Raw genomic sequence first — 18,381 nt, 5'->3', positions numbered from 1 at the left:
CCCACTTAAAAAAGTCACATTTCTTAAATCACATCTTGCTCTTCAAGGATAGCCACTGTAGTGATATCCATGAATCTTAAAGAGTGGATGCACCCTTTCTCACATTTCATTTTAATAGGAAACTTTCAGCTATAGTAGCTCAACCTAGTGGCTCTCAAAGTGTGCTCCCTGGCTGAGTAGTATCAACATTTACCTGGCAATTGATTAGAAATGCAGATTCTTGGACCCATGCCAGAATCACAAACCCCGGGGGTGGGGCCCATCTGTGTTTTAACAAGCCCTCCAGATGAGTCCAATAAACACTCAAGTTTGAGAACCACTGATTTAACTCAAAGGAGAAAAGGGAAAGCTAAGAATTAGGCTCTGGGACATGCCACTGAAAACCCTTTATTTTTCTGAAGGAGGTTAAGGGAAGGCTTATGGGACTTTTCATACCACACTGCACAGCTGCGTGCGTGCGTGTGTGTGTGTGTGTGTGTGTGTGTGTGTGTGTGTGTGTGTGTGTGTGTGTGTGTGTGTGTGTGTGTGTGTGTGTGTGTGTGCGTGTGTGTGTAAAATGATGATCTAAGACATTTCCCAGGTAGGTCTTTTTTGTAATCACCCTACCTAAAAATGCATCCCCACTTCTGGAATTCCCTATGTCCCTTACTTGATTTTTCTTTGTAGCATTTATCACTGTCTAATATGCTATTATTTACTTATTTTGCTTACTGTCTGTCTCCTCTAGCTAGAATGTACTCTTCACGAGGGCAGTTCATTTTGTTTACTGCTGCACCACTAGCTCTGAGACCTGCCTGCTGCCCAGTGGGCACTCAATAAATATTTGTTGAATTAACGTGTGCATAAATGGGTGTTGAACCTGGGAGTTGAGAAAATACTGGGATCAAACCAAAACACGGAAAGACCTGAAAGCATCCTTATTAGGCAGTTTTGTTCCAGCCTAAGTGCCTTGCCTCTCCATTCCTGCTCTGGGCTCTGAAACCAGCCTGAAAACAAGGATGGCATCCTAGGTACAATGCCATCCTCAGGGACTTGGCTCACTATACCGCTTGGTTATCATTATGAAATGTGCTATCTGGTTTTTCCTAGGCATGGGGATAGTGTACTGACTGATCAACATGTTTAAATGGTTGGCTAGGGTTAAGGGGCAGTCCATGGGTGTGCGACAGACTAGTGTGTGACATGGCAGGGAAAAAAGTAGTCTAAGAAGAAAAATCAGGATTCTGAGATCCAGTCCTCACTGTGCCACCACCTTGTTATACAGTCTTGGACAAACAATTCATTAAAATGAAGTCACACAATTCTTTAAAACAAAGACAATGGGAGAAGACCAGGCTGGGCCCTGGCAATCAGCCTGTGGTTTGAAAAAGCACATGGTCTGAAAGTATTTGGGGATCAGAGACCTGAACTTGAATTCCAGATCTGCTATTTTCTAGCTTTATGACTTTGTACAAGTTATTTACTTCTCTTAGCTTCAGCCTCTCCATCTGGAAAATGAAGACAGAACTGCTGGTCTCTCAGGGCAGCTGTGAAGATTCGCGGAGAGAATGTACATCAAGTGCCTTTCCAGAATCTAGTATGAGAAAGGTGCTAGTAAATGCAAGCCTCCTTGTCTACTTCTGCCTTCCCTGCCCCTTACAGGGTTTCTAACAATGCCTCCTCTCCCAAAGAACCAGCCTAAGTTTGTTACTAGCTCACAGGGATGCCCTAGTCAGTCTGGCAAAAAGGGGATAAAGATTGGGATAAAAAAAGTTTCTCAAAATATCTACCTATGGAAAAACATATTTTCTCTTTTTGCTTCCATTTGCTTAATGAGACTTTGAGATCTGTGACTTGCTATGACTAGATATCAAAGGTGCAATTTTGTAAATAAAACTTAACAATTGATTATCAATTGAGCGAGCTGAGATTGATGGCTGAACAGAATGATTTTGACCTTTGCTTGTCTTTCTTTTTGCCTGCCTTTGTCTCGTCCTCCACTCTGCTCCCCCCCACTTCCCTGGTAGAGTGAATTATACTCCTCTTTCTGCTGTGCCTCCTCCACTTTCCCCTGACCACACTCATCTGCTTCATATGGCCATCTTTATTCTGGAAAACAAATTCTGCTGCTAGGCAACCAGAGGACAAAATTGCTGTGGTTGACGCAATTGTTACTAGTGATTGCAATTGCAGCGGTGCCGCCATGGAGCCAGATGTGTGCTCACTGCCTCTGTCCCCAGTTAAACAGACCTGTCCAGGAAGTGAGACGAGGTGGGTTCTTGGTAAAAAAATTAAGGGCCTCAGCACTCAACAGAAAGTATTTATAAATCACTGTATATCAACAGCCTGCTTTAGAATCATTTTATTAGAACACATTCAAGAAAGTGACATATGGAAAAAAGACAGCAGCAATTCTCAGTCATGCAAATGCCCGTGATTAAGGTTCTCCATTGGATTTAAATTCAAGTACAAAGACAGTCCTTTCCTGAGCCAGGTGCAATTCCAGAGAATGACACTGAATTGAGAGTGCATTTCCTCCACAAAGTTCAGAACACTGAACAAGCCCCATCCTCACAATAAGATTGTGAGATACATGGAAGTGTAAACTTTCAGGATTTTAAGGAACCCTTTACCCAGCCCTCCCCCATACCCAGCTGGGGAAGTAAACCCAACTTCGGGACCTCTTAGAAAGAAGGTTTATTCTACTGAAAATAAAGCAGTGGGACTTAAAAAATTAGAAAATGAATATATATATATATATATATATATGTATACATATATATATGGAATGGAATCATCTTTGCCTCTTGCCTTGGTGTGGGGCTTCCAGGAAACTGTGTTATGGGTCGGGGCTTTCTCTTGAGTGTCTTGGTAGCTGGAGGACTTTTTTTTATTTTTTAACTTTTTATTATGAAAAATTGCAAACATATACAAAAGTGGAGAGAATGGTATAATGAATGCCCATGTACCCATCATCTAGTCTCAACAATTATTGATGTGTGGCCAGTTTGCTTCATTCATTTTTTCTCCCATTTCCCACCCACCCCTTAACAGGGTATCTGGAAGCAAATGAAGGCTAGGACGGTGGTCTTTGAACAGAGACTCAGGAGTGAGTGAGGTTAGGGAGGAGTTAGCGAATCTTGACAAAACCTGGGAACGCTGGAGCAATAAAACATTTGTTGGGGACACGGTTGTTGCCAATGTTTGGGAAGAGCTAGAGTTAATCCTCCTTTTCTCTATCATAAACCATTCCTTCTTCCTCTTCCCCTCTTTCTCACGATGTGGAGGAGGAGGAGCAGGCTAAATTAATTAGAATGATGGGTTTTTCCAGACTAGGGGCCACCAACAATAGAAACACTCAACCTGGAGAAAAACTCCAGAGATAAGTGTGTCCCTCTAATGAGCCTTTCCACTCACACTGCAGACCTCTAGGGCAGCGAGAGTTGGGGTACCTGACATCCAGACTGGGAGCTGGGGGAAGTACACTGGGTCATGGAGCCTCTCACAGGTCCCTACTGGTCCACCATTTTAGACTTTGGGGAACTTGGCAACCTTGAATCACACCCAGTAGAGAAGCAGGGAGCCCCAGGGTGAGCCCATGGCCCAGGTGGGCAGATTTTGCTTGGAACATGTTACCCTCTGAGCAAAGGCTGCACCCCACACCAGCCCTGCCAGGGCAGTCTCAAGAGAGGTGGGCGATGGGAGTCCAGGTGGGAGGTCCCAACGGCGGCACGGCTAACCGGGTGAGCTGCAGGGACAAGTCCCAGGCTGCGCGCTAAACGTAAGTGGAGAAAGGATCTCCAGGTCCCAGATGCCACCGAGGAGCAAGGTTGCCATCCTGTTAAGAAAAGGGCCGGGGCTCTGTGATTTGCATATGACTTTGCAAAAATCTATACCAGATCCGTAGCCCTTCATAGAAAACAGTTACATCACCAATGTATCTCTAGCAGCCCAATGCACAGTGTGCAACCTGACAAATACACAGTCATTTTTTGGAAGAGGAAATGGAGAAGCAGAGTGCTGTGTAGGATGCACACATGCCTTGGCGAATCTTCAGAAGAAGCCAACAAGGTCCAGGATCCGGATGAGGCTCACTGACTGGCAACTCTCGCTAACCTTGTTAGGGCTCAGATCCACACACCTTTCCTTGCATTACCTCCTCATTGAGTGGTTTCCCAGGGTCCCACACATAAAAGCAAGAGTAGAGCCAGGAAGAATACATATAGGGATGCGCTGACTAAGAGGCCCTAGTGGCAGTGATCACGAGTGTTTATTTCATACTCTTTTTGCTTTGCTTTCTTGTCTCAACTCTTTAAAGGTCCCTAAGCCCTGTCACAGTCTTGCTATGATACTTAATTTGGGGAAAGAAACAGAAAACTTCACTATTTATCTAGCAGACCTCTGGCATTAAGGAACTTAAAATTCCTGATTTCAAGTGTTTCCAGGGCCCATGATTTGTGGTAATCTGCAATTTTTTCAAGGCAGGCTGCAAGGCCCATGGAGGGAGTGGGCTGCTGAGTGAGCCAGAGAGGGGGACTGCCGGAGGCCCAGCTTCCCCGTTACAGTGGTCACACCAGCTCTACGGGGCTGTCTGAAGCAACGGTGTCACTGTTGCCTTGAGAACAACAGCTCCTCAAAGGAAGTGAACTTCTAGTGCTATTGGAGGAGTGAAATATTCTAAAACGCAATGGCTCCACCAAGAGAAAAGTTCAAGATAAACTCAAGAGTATGTTTCTCTTTAGTATCTCATATTTGACTGGGGCTCAGCTGATGATGTCAAAGGCTCCATCATGCTTGCCATGTAGAAATGAGAAAAACAGTCTCAAACTCTCTTAGAAAGAACTCCAGCTGGGCAAAAACTGTTCATTAAGAAAGAAAAAAACACTTCAGCATCAAGTTCAAATGGTAGTTACCCTGAGCTGTGAGGAAGATAGGATGCTTGGGATTCAGAAGGGAGATGAGCTTCTGAAGAAAGCCAGGAGCTGTACACAGGTATCATGGTGAGGTGCTGGTGGTCACTGAGGTCCCCTCCGCCAGGGTCCTGTGCACTTTATATCACATTACACTAAAGGGGATGGGGAGTGGAGGGGTGGCATCAGCTGCCCCGATTAGCTCATCTCCCGCATCGTAATTCACTGTCACTGCCAGTTTGTTTATAGATGTGCTACAAGGTCTGTGGAATTTATTTTAGTAGCAGAATTTAATAGTTTCATAAATGTTAAATTTGACATTCTGCTCTTTACACAGTTCTTAAAATTCTGAAGGGGGAGAACAGTTTTTTAAAAACATTTTTATTGCCATTAAATTATTAATATCTAGTATATTTATTATTTTTATTGGTCTCACCATTAACAGCTAATACTTGTTGACTGTTTAGCATGTGCCAGGCAAAGCGCTGAGTGTCTGGCATGCATTGTTTCACATAATTTGTAGCACAACCTTATGGTGTGGATCAGACCATTACCCCCATCTTGCAGACTGAAGCACTGAGAGGTCCTGCCCAGGATTGCACAACTGGCAAGTGGAGGAGGTGAGATCTGTTCTGAGGTTGGTTTGATTCCAAAGCTATCATTAACCACTGTGCACATTGCCTCTTGTAAAGTAGGATCCATCTGTTAAGTGATATTGGTACATTTAAATGTTTGTGGATTCCCAAGGTCTTGGAAAGTATCATACCCTCGCATATTCTGAAGATCCGTATCGTCCTGGAGGACCTAACTAGAAGTGGTTTGAGTCACTTCCTTATATATATATGTGTTCATCAGGTTTTGCAGAAAAATTTGTATCCCCTTTGAAGCCTCAGTTTGTGAATGTCTCCTGTGCACTTGCAACTCCGATGACCGTTTCATACGTGAGCCATGGAGGATGCAAATGCTTGCAGGCAAACTGAATGCTTGCCTCTAAAGCCCTGAGAAAATACACACATTTACATAGGAAGCTGTTATTTTATATAGTCCAGTTGGTACCCTGAAAGAGTAGTTAATACCCTGAAAGCGTAGATCTTAACTTTAAAAATGACAGCAATTCAGGACCTCATTGAAATGATTTTTCAGAAATCTGGCCTAGAGGAAGGACTAGTGAGAAAAGTTTAAGTGGGAATCTGGGGGAAAAAAGACATTAATTTTTTTTGAAATGTTAATTTCTATTATTCAGAAAATAACTCTCTTCTTGGAATTCACATGTATGTTCCATATCCAATCACCCTGTACCTTTGGCATTCTGATTCAGTAGGCCAGGGTAGATCTTGGGATTAGCTTTTCAAAATATTTCCCTGATAATTCTGAGGGACAGCTGGTTTGGAATTCGCAGTACAGAGGCCTTCTCTATGGCTCCACCACTCAACTGCTGGAAAACCTGAGTTTCACAGTATTTCAACTGCATTTTCCCCTCTGCCAGCACATTTTGTCCAAAAGCTTTGTCTTTGGCATTTTCCATGAAGGTCGAGAATCAGTGAGACACACTTCAATAGGAGAGTGGTTTGGATTAACCAGAGTCCCCCAGCATTTTCTTTTTGGGGTAGGGGAGAGTAGAGGGGTCTATATTGAGATTTCCCCTATCTTCTGCTATTTGGGTATAGAATCCTTTATATAAATACTCTCTTTATTTATTTAATTATTATTTAATATACTGCAGGCCCTATTCTAATAGTAGACACTCATAATAAGAGTGCTATATATATATAATAATAGGACCTCCAGTGCTATAAAAATAGTCACAAATGAGGAACATATTTATTATAGGTTTATACCCTTTCTTGTTCCACAAGGAATTTGAGGCAACTATTTTGCATTATATTTTTTAATGCATCTTCAGTTGTGGATGTTTCTGTATGATGCATTAGGAAACCACTGAGGCAGGGATATACCTGAATTACTACTCCCATGGCTAAGACATAATAAAAAGCCTCCTCTAAATTTCTAACTTATGCCTGTGCTGGTAGGTACAAAAGTCAGTGAATGATTGACACATGTAGTACATGGAATATGGAATGTTCTTGGTATTGTAATTCGGGCGTGTTTCATTCAGTTGATCAGAAGGGGGAAATGATATGACTTACACCATTTGGGTCAAAAGATGACTTTTTTTTTTCAGTTTGTGTGTTTTGTCTGAATCATCCAATTGTTTTCTTTAGTGGACTTGGCCAGAGGAAGGCGGTATGCATAGTTGGTATCAGAAAGACCTGGGTTCTAATCTTAGCTCTGCCACTTTCTGGTTGTGTGACCCCGGGCAAGTTATTTAACCTCTTTGAGTGACATTTCCTTCATCTGCAAAATGAGGACAATGATACTTACCTTGAAGAATTGTTGTGAGAATCAAATGAAAGATTATACATACAATGCTAGGCTCCTATTAGGAGTTTTAAGAGCGGCAGTTGTTAGTTGTTAGTGGTTTATCCACTGGATGGCTTCCTTGCAGGCAGCCTTTGTGCTTTTCTCGGCCTGCCTGATGATAGCAGCGATGTCTAAGAGAAAAAAACTTTCTCTCTTCCATTAGATGAGGCTGGGGGTTGGAGTGCAGTCCTTGGTGGGGACCTTATGTGCTGTTTGCATCCTCCATTATACACAGGGAACTCTGTAAACAGCATATTAACTGGTTTAGAAGAGCTTTTTTTATACCTCAAATTTCACACTAGAGCTCAGTCTGAAAATTTTCCTTGATGTAGCCATTGGAATTAAACACTGAGATATAGAGTGGTAAAAATATTGAGTCATGCATACAGAAAAGACATAAACCCCATGAAATATATTTTCAATTTAGTTCTTTTTCAAGGGTTGGTTTTGTGACCTTATTTGCTTCTTCTTGCTTTCTACTCTGCCTGGAGGATCCCTTTTTGGCTTCTAGATGTCAATGTTGCTCATGATGACCTCAGAATTCCTTATCCCAAATGCTGTGAGGTCACTGACATGAGCTGGTTGGCTGAGCAGCTTAGCAACGAGCAGGAAGGCCTGGGAGGTGATGCAGACTTAAGCTGTGCTGTGCTCCCTCCCGAGGGGGAGGCCAGGCCTCCCCACCTCCAGAACACCACCCCTGGGAGAGCAAGTCAGCCCCAGCGAAGAGGAGTCAATCTCCTCGTTTTTGCTCTTGCCATTTGTCCCTTTGGTCTGGGACCCCCTGCGAGGGCTGTGAAACCTGGCAGTGTGTGGGGGAAACAACCCTGAAAATACTTGTTTTGTGTAATTTTTTGTTTCAAGTTCAGGAAGGTTAGAAATGGCCTCTTTTCCAAGAACTCTTATTAGAAAACATTCTCTCTGCTCTTAGACTGTGGGAGATGAGGAGCGAGTGGGAGGTGAGGGGATGGGAGACAGCTGGGCCCTGACCTAACGACGAACCCCCTATTTGAAACCTTGCTGCATCCGGGTGACCCACTTCCTTAACGGAGACTCTCCTTGTCCTCCAAACTCATGTTCAAGTGTCCCCACACTGGGTCACTCTAGAAACTCCTTTCTCTGCAATCACAGGGTGCTAAAACCAGACTTGGCACATAGCTACTTTCTCTCCCACTGCATATCTCTTCATGAACTTGAAGGTACATTTCAAGCTTTTCCCCACCTTTTCCATTCTTCTCTAAAGAGATGAGTTTGGGAGAAAACCCTGATGAACTTGTCTGTTGTTGCCCCAGACTCCCCATCTTCTGTTTTTCCTTCTATCTCCTTTCACTATCCAAGCCTCCTGACCTTTACAGCCACGCAAAGCTGCCAGTTCTTCAGCTTACAACCTTGGCCCATTCTGCATGTGAGCCCAGATTCACATCGTGAGACACTGAGAAGCTCATCACCTTGCTCCCTACAAGGCACCTCATTGTCCTCTCATCCTTGGTTCATGCAGAGGGCGGACCTCAGCAACTATCTAATAATCGTATCCCTTCCTGTCCTTTAAATTATCATCTACTAGGTTTTTTTGTTAACAAAAGTAATTTTCTTATCATGGAGCATTTGGAAAAAGCCACCATCCAGAAATAACCACTATTTACATTTTGGTGTATTTCCTTCATATATACATACATACACACATACATATACGTATCTGCATATATATGTATATATGCATACATAAGCACAAATATACACACATATATACACATACACATTCCTTTTTTGTGTTTAACAGAAAAGTTAGTCTTTCATATTTAGAAGTAAAAGGAAGACCCCCAAGCGGGTGGAGAGAAAAGTGATTGCAGGCTGCAGCTCTTCACCTGTGCTGGCCACAGCTGTGAGCTTCCGGAGCACACGACTCACTGGTTTATGATGTCATGGCCCGATGTCCAGGAAATACCTCCAAGAGAATCCTACCTCCCAAACCACACAGATGAATATTTCTTAGGGAGTATACAGGAAGCATTCAGAGACACACAAAGTCATAAATATATGCAAACAGAAGTTATACATATAAAACATATTCAGACACATATTTGCAGAGCACTTTCTGTGAATGTCTAACTCTATCTCAGTGCACTGCAGGTAACACAGGGGTCACACAGGGAGGCTTGTCTTCATGGATCTTAGAATTGAGTTGCTGGAGACAAAAATTAACCCATAGGAAACAACAGCAAACCAGAAGAAGATGCTGTCTCACGAAATGCTGAGAGAAGGGACTCCAGAAATCATTCTAATAATGAAGATGTGTTTCAACAACACTCTTTCTGAGGTCAGAATGTATCAGGACAGAGGAATCATTCTGGAGACACAGTGAGATGCAGTATAGGTTGGTAGACAAAGGCAATTATGATTTGAATCATTATATTTTAGTGAAGATAATCACACATACCTACCAGAAAGCATATGCTAGAGGAGAGTGTGCAGATAGATAGCAAGGGACCCAGAGGAGGGGCAGGGGCAGGCGGACAGGGCCTGCCTGTCAGGAGACTCTGGGTTCCTGAGACTCTTACTGGGGTTTGGGAGAAGTGCTTCTCCTCCTAAAGCTCCCAGGATAAACCTTATGCATTACATAAAATTCTAACCAGGCTGAGGAATGTGCAGGCTGAGGTTGTAAGGTGTGGGTGATGATACACTGGTACATTATTTCAGGCTGAGGTTGTAAGGTGTGGGTGATGATACACTGGTACATTATTTCAGGAAGAGGGTCAAGAATGAAGGAAAGCCAAGATGGTTTAGAGGTAAAGCTGTGCAAGGGGGTCTTAGAAAAGAGACAGAAGTGGGAAGATGGTAGATGATGGATTTAGTGCCAGTTCTGTTGAGTAGAGTGCAGTGTGTCATCCATGTGTGGATACGCTTCAGACAGTTGGAAATAGGGCCCTGGGTCTCAGGGTGGAAGAGCCTGCTAGAAACACCTTTCAGCTAGTTGTTAAGAGTGCAACTTTACACCAACAATGTGGCAAGAACAAGGAAGACATGAGCTATGCACTGGGTGTTAAAGAGTAACATTTGGCTTTTTATTTGTGGGGGGTGGGGGTGAAGATGTGTGCAATATCGGTGGCTCAGAGGTGTGGTGGGGATAATGTGCAGAAGCAGCGAGCATTTATGTGAAGGAGGTATGAGTCAGTTTGGCAGTGAAGGGTGGGCTGAATACGATTCAGTGAAGTCGGTAGGCATTACAAGAGATGCCAGCAGCAGGAGGAAGTACGACATGGTTGGGGCATCTGATTGCCATCACTTACTATGTGCCAGGTGCTGAGTAGACAGTAGAGATATAAGCATCATTAGGACCTAGACATGATTGTCAGGGACCTCACAATATAATATGGGAGAAAGACAGACAGGCAGCCAATAATTTGATAAGTGCAATTAGGTTGAAACATAAATTACACACTTAATAAAGTCTAATGCTGCAACTTCTCTATTCTTCCCAAACTAGAATTTGGATTTTCTTAATTACATTTGGTTCCAATTTCTAGATCTCTCTCCTACCCACGTTACTTTGCATTTATTTGTTTTTCATGTACTCGTTTAACAAATGCTTAGCAAGCACCTTCTGTGAATCAGTAGTTTGTTAGATTTGGTGATGTGGCATGAGTATGGAACAGACATATCTCTACCCTCATGGACTGAAAGTTTGGTGGAGGAGGCAGTCATATAACCTCATGAATTCTTATGCTACTGGCAATAGGTACCAAGAGGCAACAATACACAGTGCTGTGAGAGATATGACTAGGGAGGAGTTTAGTCAGAGGGTCAGGACAGACTAAGATCAGAAAGAGGAGAGGGCAAAAGGGGTGGGCTTTGGCATGGGAGGAGAAAGAATTTTCCAGGCAGAGGACACAAAGGCCCTATGCAAAGGCCCTGGGCTGGGAAGAAACCTGATACTTTCAAGGAACGTCAGGGAGATTGTATGGCAGGAAACAAGAGGAAGAGTGGCTCCAGTGAGGCCTGAAAAGTAGGCTGAGTTCCAGAACATGCAGCCTTCATAGGTCATGCTGAGGATTTTGGTATGCATCCTAAGAGCAAAGGAATGCTATTGAAAGGCCTGAAGCCATAGTGATGTGGAAAGCTTACATTTAAAAAAGATTTCTATAGCAGCAGAATGGAGAATAGATTGGACGGAGGTCAAGAGTGAATATCTGGGGACCAATGAGGAAGCTTCTTTCATAGGCCACATGTGATAGGACAGTGGCTTGGACAAGAGTAGATACAGATGTGCAATAAATTCCAAAGAAGAGGTTATCAGTCTTTTGGCATCCATCACTAGGACTGAGAGAAGTTGAGTTTCACCTTTATAAATCATTCCACTAATATAAACCACAGTCAACATCACCTCAGCTCTCCAGAACCCTTGGGAAATGTGCCTGTCAGGATAAGTTTTCTGGTAACTAAACGTAAATACTAACAGTTTTTCTCTTTGACCATTTTAATGAAAATCTTTGTCTCTCTGACTTCCTAAACAGAGGACCTTGAACATAATTTCCCCTTCTGTTGACAATCACTGAGTAATAATTATGGTGCAGTGCAAAATACAAGGGAAGTCCTCAGACCTGGTGAGTCATATATACTCTTGGCATCTTCACTGAGTAGAACCAAACTGTTGGAGTTTTAATTCCTCCCCTGGCTTTTGCCTTTCAAGCTTTTCTGCTTCCTCTCATGCTGCAGCCCTTGTGGCTATTAGTCGGTCTACAGAGAAGTAACTTTCTCCTCTTCTAATTTTCTTATGGGCTAGGTAACTAGATGGCCGAGATGGTAAGAATTACGTATAAAACTAGGATTCAAGATGCTTTCCAGAGAGCATTCATGCTTAGTTTTGCTATACAAAAATGTCCTTCCTAGGTCTTCAATCTGTTTGTCAGACAACAGAGTTCCAAATCCAGTGTATTTGCCATCTTTTTTTTTTGTAATACATATCATTGCTTTAGCTATATTACCTGTCACATAATAGAGTAAAATGCAACAGATAGATTTTTTAAAGTCAACTAGTTCTTACTCTTTCATTAAAACAGAAGTAGACTTAGGGATTGACAGAAACCATTACTGTATATAAAGTGTCCGTGTTAATACACTATTATGGGAGAAATAAATGGCAAATTGCACTTTAAAATACTAAGTGTAAGAAATGTCTCATATGTCACATGATATGAGCCTCTAACTTGTGAATATATTGCCTTCAAAATGTCAAATTATGTTTATCAAGACAGAATAAAGAGAATAAAAAGACTAGCCACGGAGTGAGAGCAAATACTTAACAACATGTATAACTAATAAAGGATTCATATCTAGAATATATGAAGCACTCCTAAAAATGTTTATTAGAAAAAAAAACCCCAGATAACTCACTAGACACATGGGCAAAGGCTTTAACAGGGACATCATAAAAGAGAAAATCCAAAGGCCCAATAATGACATGAAAAGGAGTTCATCCTCATTAGTAATTAAGGAAATTCAAATTAAAACCATAAGCAGATATTACTATATGCCAACTAAACTACAAAAATTGTTCAACCTGACAATATCAAGTACAGGCAAGGCTGTAGAGCAACTGGAAATCTCATATATACTGGTATGATTGTAAACTTGGTACCTGCATTTTGAAAAATACTTTATATCACCTAGTAAAGTTGGTTTCCTATCTAGTAATTACTTCTTTTTCCATCTAGCAATTTCAGTCCTAGCTTTACACCCTAGAGAAACTCAAGCACATGTCCACAAGGATACATATACAGGAATATTCATAGCAGCACTGTTCACAATAGCCCCAAACATCCCATGTACAGAATGGATAAGTGAATTGGTGTGTATCCATACAATGGAATACTACACAGCAATGAAAATGAATGAACAACTATATGTATTAGTGTGGATAAATTCCATAAAATAAGGGTTGAGCAACAGAAACAAGACATGTGCGTGTGTGCATGCATGCACACACACATACACTACAGTATGATTCTAGTCATATAAAAGTTAAGAACAGCCACACTGAAACTGTAATATTTAGGGACATATGCAAAAGAGGTAAAATTAATAAGAAAAGTAGGGACATTATTATTATGAATGTCAGGAGAATGGTTACCTCTAGGGGAGAAGGAGAGGGCTGTGACTATGGTGGGGCACACAGGAGGCTTCTGGAAAGATGGCAATAATCCTGTATTCATGACTTGAAGGGTTTTACATCTATGTTCACTTTGCCATTATTCATTCAAATTTTAAATAGTTTTTATGTGTTTTTAGTAGATATATATATATTTTACATTTTGAAAAAATACAGAAGTTTAATGTAAACCAGAGTTTTATAATTATAAAAGCATTTTATCCATAGAAATAACAGTGTAATAATAGTTAATCGGACAAGTCCCTCTCATTTGGGTAATAGTATAGATTAAATACTGTGTATTTCTACAAAAATAACAAAAAATAACATAGTTGCAATATCAACAGTTAAGACATACAAGAGAAATAATGAATAAAGATTATTTTTAGTCTCTGACATCAGATTAGAAAAAAACTGGTGACACACTAGATTGCAAGTCTGTGGGAAATCTGGCACTGTTATACACAGCTGGAGTATAGACAGGGTGATTTGACAATGTGTTTCAAAATTTAAAATGCATATTCCTTTTAATACAGATATTCTGTTTCTAGGATGTTATTGTGTTGATATGCTCACAACTGACAAGTGTGAAAAACTGTATCAGGACAAAGTCATTAATTACAGCCATGTTTGGAATGGCAAGAGATTAGAAACATCCTATATAGTCATCAATAGAGAACTAGTTAAATAAATTCTGGTACTGTAAGTAATGGCACATTGGGTACCTATCAAAAAGAATGAGATGGTACTACATGACCTGCTATAAAAGATCACTCAGAGTTGTTATATGGAAAAAATGTAAAACAATATTTAATTGTTTGCTACTACTTGTTTAAACATTTTTTAAGAATAAATAAGTATATATGAGCTTTTATGTTTAAAAAAATCTCTCTAGAAGAGTACCGAAAATTTTCACCATGTGTACGTATTATTGCTTCAAAAGTTCATTTAAAAAATCTTGAATGCAAATGTTTAAGGAAAAACAGGTTTGATTAGATGATTATGAGAAAGCATAAGAAGGTTTCGGTGAAGAATCTAACTACTCTTCTGAAAAGTTCCCATCAGAGCTAACAGCCCATTTTTTAAAAAGTCTAATTCTATATCAAAACTATTTAGTTTAGTAGTACTTCTATTTTCCACACTGTCCATGATTAGAGTAATTATTTTGGGATCAAAACTGACACAAAGGAGGAGAAATAGAAAGGGAGATGAACTTGAAGGCCAAGCTCAAATTTCACTTCTAGTGTAAAAGGCTTCCCTGGTTCCAGCGCTGACTTTGTTGTTCAGAGTAGATACACTTCTGTTACAAAAGACTTGGCATACTGGATGGAAAGAATGTATCTCATCTGATACATTCATTTTTTAAATTTCTCTGATGCCTAGCAAAGTAGCTGGCATGAAGGAAGCATTAAGTATAACTGTCTTATTTCATTTTCATAAATACAGGTACATAGACCTCTATTTGGTATCATATGTAAGACACTGGAGGTATGAACTCAGAAGATTGTGGGCAAGGACAGAGACTGTTATACATTCTGAATCTTCATGGCATCTGGCCATCAATGGGCACTCAATAAAATTCTGTTGAATAAAAGAATGAACTCAGTGTACCAATATATTTAAAATAGTTTTCTATTTTGCCTCTAACTAATTGCATTCATCTCTATGATCAGATTTTCTGCTTGGTTATGTGTTAATGTAAGTGCCTAACAGTTTTCCCTCTAAGTAGCAAAATCAGTTTGGTGGGTTGGACTTCATGGTCTCCTGCTGGAAGTACTGTTTTCAATTTATATGTTAGAAAACACATCCTGAAAATCTTTCTCTTTGGGGGTTTTTCAATAATTTTTTAAATGAATGCAATGGATCTTAGTAGCCTGTGTAGAAAAGGCAAAAAAATTGTGACCATTCTCGTTTTGGGGGTTGTGGGTGAAATGGGAGGTATGCTGGATTCTGTACTACAGATTTCAGATTCCACAAGTGGAAGAGGGAATTGTTAAACTGCCCCCTTTAACAAAACCATCCCTATTTTTCATCCCCTCACAGACTTTTTTTTTTTTTTTTAGAGGGCATCTCTCATATTTATTGATCAAATGGTTGTTAACAACAATAAAATTCTGTATAGGGGACTCAATGCACAATCATTAATCAACCCCAAGCCTAATTCTCAACAGTCTCCAATCTTCTGAAGCATAACGAACAAGTTCTGACATGGTGAACAAGTTCTTACATAGTGAACAAGTTCTTACATGGTGAACAGTGCAAGGGCAGTCATATCACAGAAACTTTCAGTTTTGATCATGCATCATGAACTATAAACAATCAAGTCAGATATGATTATTCGTTTGATTTTTATACTTGATTTATATCCCTCACAGACTTTTTAAAAGAATTAGAACAATTTTTTTTGTGTTTTATAAGATAGATGAGAGTTAAAAATATTTGGAGATAATGTGTATACTTCCTGATCTTTTCTCTTTGTCTAGAATGTCTACTTGCCATGAATGTAATCTTCTCTAATCAGGAATTTCCTGACTGCAACCAGAGCCAAAAGATGATAGTGGGGGAGAAATCTAGCATTCTGCTTTGAAATGGTTATGAATCAGGGAAATAAAAATTGGAGAATTCTCAAATTATCTTTTTAAAAGGAATTGCTGAGGTTTTTAAAAAAATTAAAGCTGCAACTGTCAGTCACAGAGACATACATGGAGCCATAGATAAAAAAAAAAATACAAGTCAGTCTAGTGCATTTCAAATGCCTTTAAATTGAGCATACTTAGGCTAACATCAGCACAGCAGAGAAAGGTCTAAGCAGGAAACCAAAGTGTTTTTTTCTGTGTCTAGAACACTGCCTGCCATTTAGTGGAACCCAATAAATGGTCGCTGAATTAATAATAGAGATACAAAGACAGCATATATCAGCATTCAGCTAGCAGGAGACAGGAGGTGGACATGGTAAAAGATAAAGCACCCCTGACTTTCAAAATTTTGCTCAGTATATCGTAAAGGTCAGAGAGAAGTATAAGCCCTTACTGTTGGTACAGGGCAGGGAGTAGCATATATAGGATGATTCCCTAAGCATCCCACAGCCAGCACCATCAGGGGCCATGCAGATTGGAGGAACAGCTCTCCTGGACATCTAGTCAATGTACACATCTCTCTGTAATTAACAACTTCAAAAAGAACCAAATAGAGCATTAAAAAATAAAAATACAGTAGATGAACATTGTGAACTTGAAGACTCGGCTTTGAATCTTTACATGTGGGGAGACTGAAAAATGACTGTCAGCCCTGATACAAGGTAGGGACTGCTCCAACATAACCTGGGCCAGAGCCACCTGGGGAACGGCAGGAGGAGGATGCACAGATGCATCAGTAGTGACAAGGGTCTGGTTGAAACAAGGGGATGGACACCTGTAATGGGTCTAGTCTTCACAGCTCTGTATCTGCTTCTAGCAGTTTTCTCCCAACAGGGCAGAGAGAGGTTGTTCCCCTGAATGGGCGTCTACTCTTAGTGCCTGCAGGAGAGGCCCCGAGCCAAAGTCTGGCCCTCACTGCTGCTCCTCGCAGAAGGCCACCACACCGGACACTGAACTCTCTTGATAAGGCCCTGTTTTCCGGCCATACGGATCACACCATCTCACCCCAATGCCACAAATCCTGGGACCCACCCAACTCCATCATCCCTCTGCCACATTATACGGGTCACTGGCAGACAGGTAGGCAGTGTCATCAGCAGTGAGGACATGAAGCGAAGATGCCAGGGAGGTAAAACCCATGCAAGCATTTTCAATCTAAGCTCAAGATAAAAAAATAGGGTCATATTTACCCACTTGTATACCCAACACGCCTTCTCCAAGAATCCTATGTTACGGCCACCGGTAACAAATGTCATGTTTCACAGCAGAGCACACACAGGTAAAGTAGCTCCAGCTCCAGCAGAACCACCACCTCAAAGCCGTCATTGCCTGCCGCATCCACTCTAGTCTCACTGCTTTGGCTCCATATTCATTTCTACCAACATTTCTCCTTGAAGTTAAGAGAGTTAATTTTCATGTCCCCCAAATTGCTTACCTCCAGATATCATACTCCTGGTGTCACTTCTAGTTATCTAGGAACTCAACTTTTTAAGAACATTTCCCACAGCCTGTTTCCTGCTTTCATGAGATTTAATAGGGGATTCAGTAATTTTGTTCTGCACTAAAAGAACTTTTAAACTGACACAGAAGGAAAAAAGGGTAAGTGATATGCCAAGAGGTCTGTGCAAGTACTCCAGTAAAATCCTTGCCCTGAGAGCTGCCACTTCTTTTTGCCTACAGCCTCCAATCCTTGCTCTGCCCTCCCCTCCCTCCATCCATGCCATCTCCCCATATTCCCCAGCAGAACTCGGCCAGTGAAAGGCATACTCACTTGGGTCTTGTTTGTTGTAGACTGTCACCAGCTAATCCACTTTAACATCTCGGCTTGCTCTCAATTTTGCTTTCTCTTTCTACCAAAATTTTTAAAAATAGAATTTAAGTTTGTGCCAGGCTGCAGCAGGGAGAGCTGGCTCTAGAGATTCACTGCTCCCAGGCAGCTTGGAGGCAGGGACCAGCCTTGCCACATCTCAGTGCTCACTGCCAAACTCTCAGAGCCCAACCAGGAATTATTCTTGAGAGGCCTGAAGATTCTGTCTGGGACAGAGTCACACCCCCACCAAGGTCACTATAAGAGTCACAAGTACTTGCTATCAAAGAGTCTGTGATAGGCATTAATACCAGAGAAGTTATCTTTCCCTTTTGCCATGTGTCAGCTCTGGAGACACTGTGCTGGGCTTAGAACCACTTTGAAGTTTACTTTGGGTCACTGTGGATGTGCTGGCACTGGGGCAAGGTGGTACAGCGGTGGCCAGAGAAAGAGGAACAGTAGTGTTTGCTTTGATTGCTACAAGGT

The 18,381-nt window shown here is 41.3% G+C and overlaps 1 protein-coding gene across 6 annotated transcripts in view; it reads right to left on the bottom strand.

The window, feature by feature from the left end:
* Positions 1-2,325: 2,325 nt before the first annotated feature.
* The window catches only part of LOC118922437 (kalirin), a 483,582-nt gene continuing 467,526 nt past the window's right edge, over positions 2,326-18,381 (bottom strand). For all 6 annotated transcript variants that reach the window (XM_057503419.1, XM_057503422.1, XM_057503431.1 and 3 more), the window contains one exon: positions 2,326-3,817. In XM_057503419.1, the coding sequence (XP_057359402.1) occupies positions 3,755-3,817 (63 nt within the window). In that variant the 3' untranslated portion in view covers positions 2,326-3,754. The remainder of the gene's footprint in view (positions 3,818-18,381) is intronic.

The sequence above is a fragment of the Manis pentadactyla genome, chromosome 1 (assembly GCF_030020395.1).
Source record: "Manis pentadactyla isolate mManPen7 chromosome 1, mManPen7.hap1, whole genome shotgun sequence".
Lineage (NCBI taxonomy): Eukaryota > Metazoa > Chordata > Mammalia > Pholidota > Manidae > Manis > Manis pentadactyla.
Note: the sequence above shows the minus strand (reverse complement) of the source record. Positions and strands in the feature narration are given on the sequence as shown.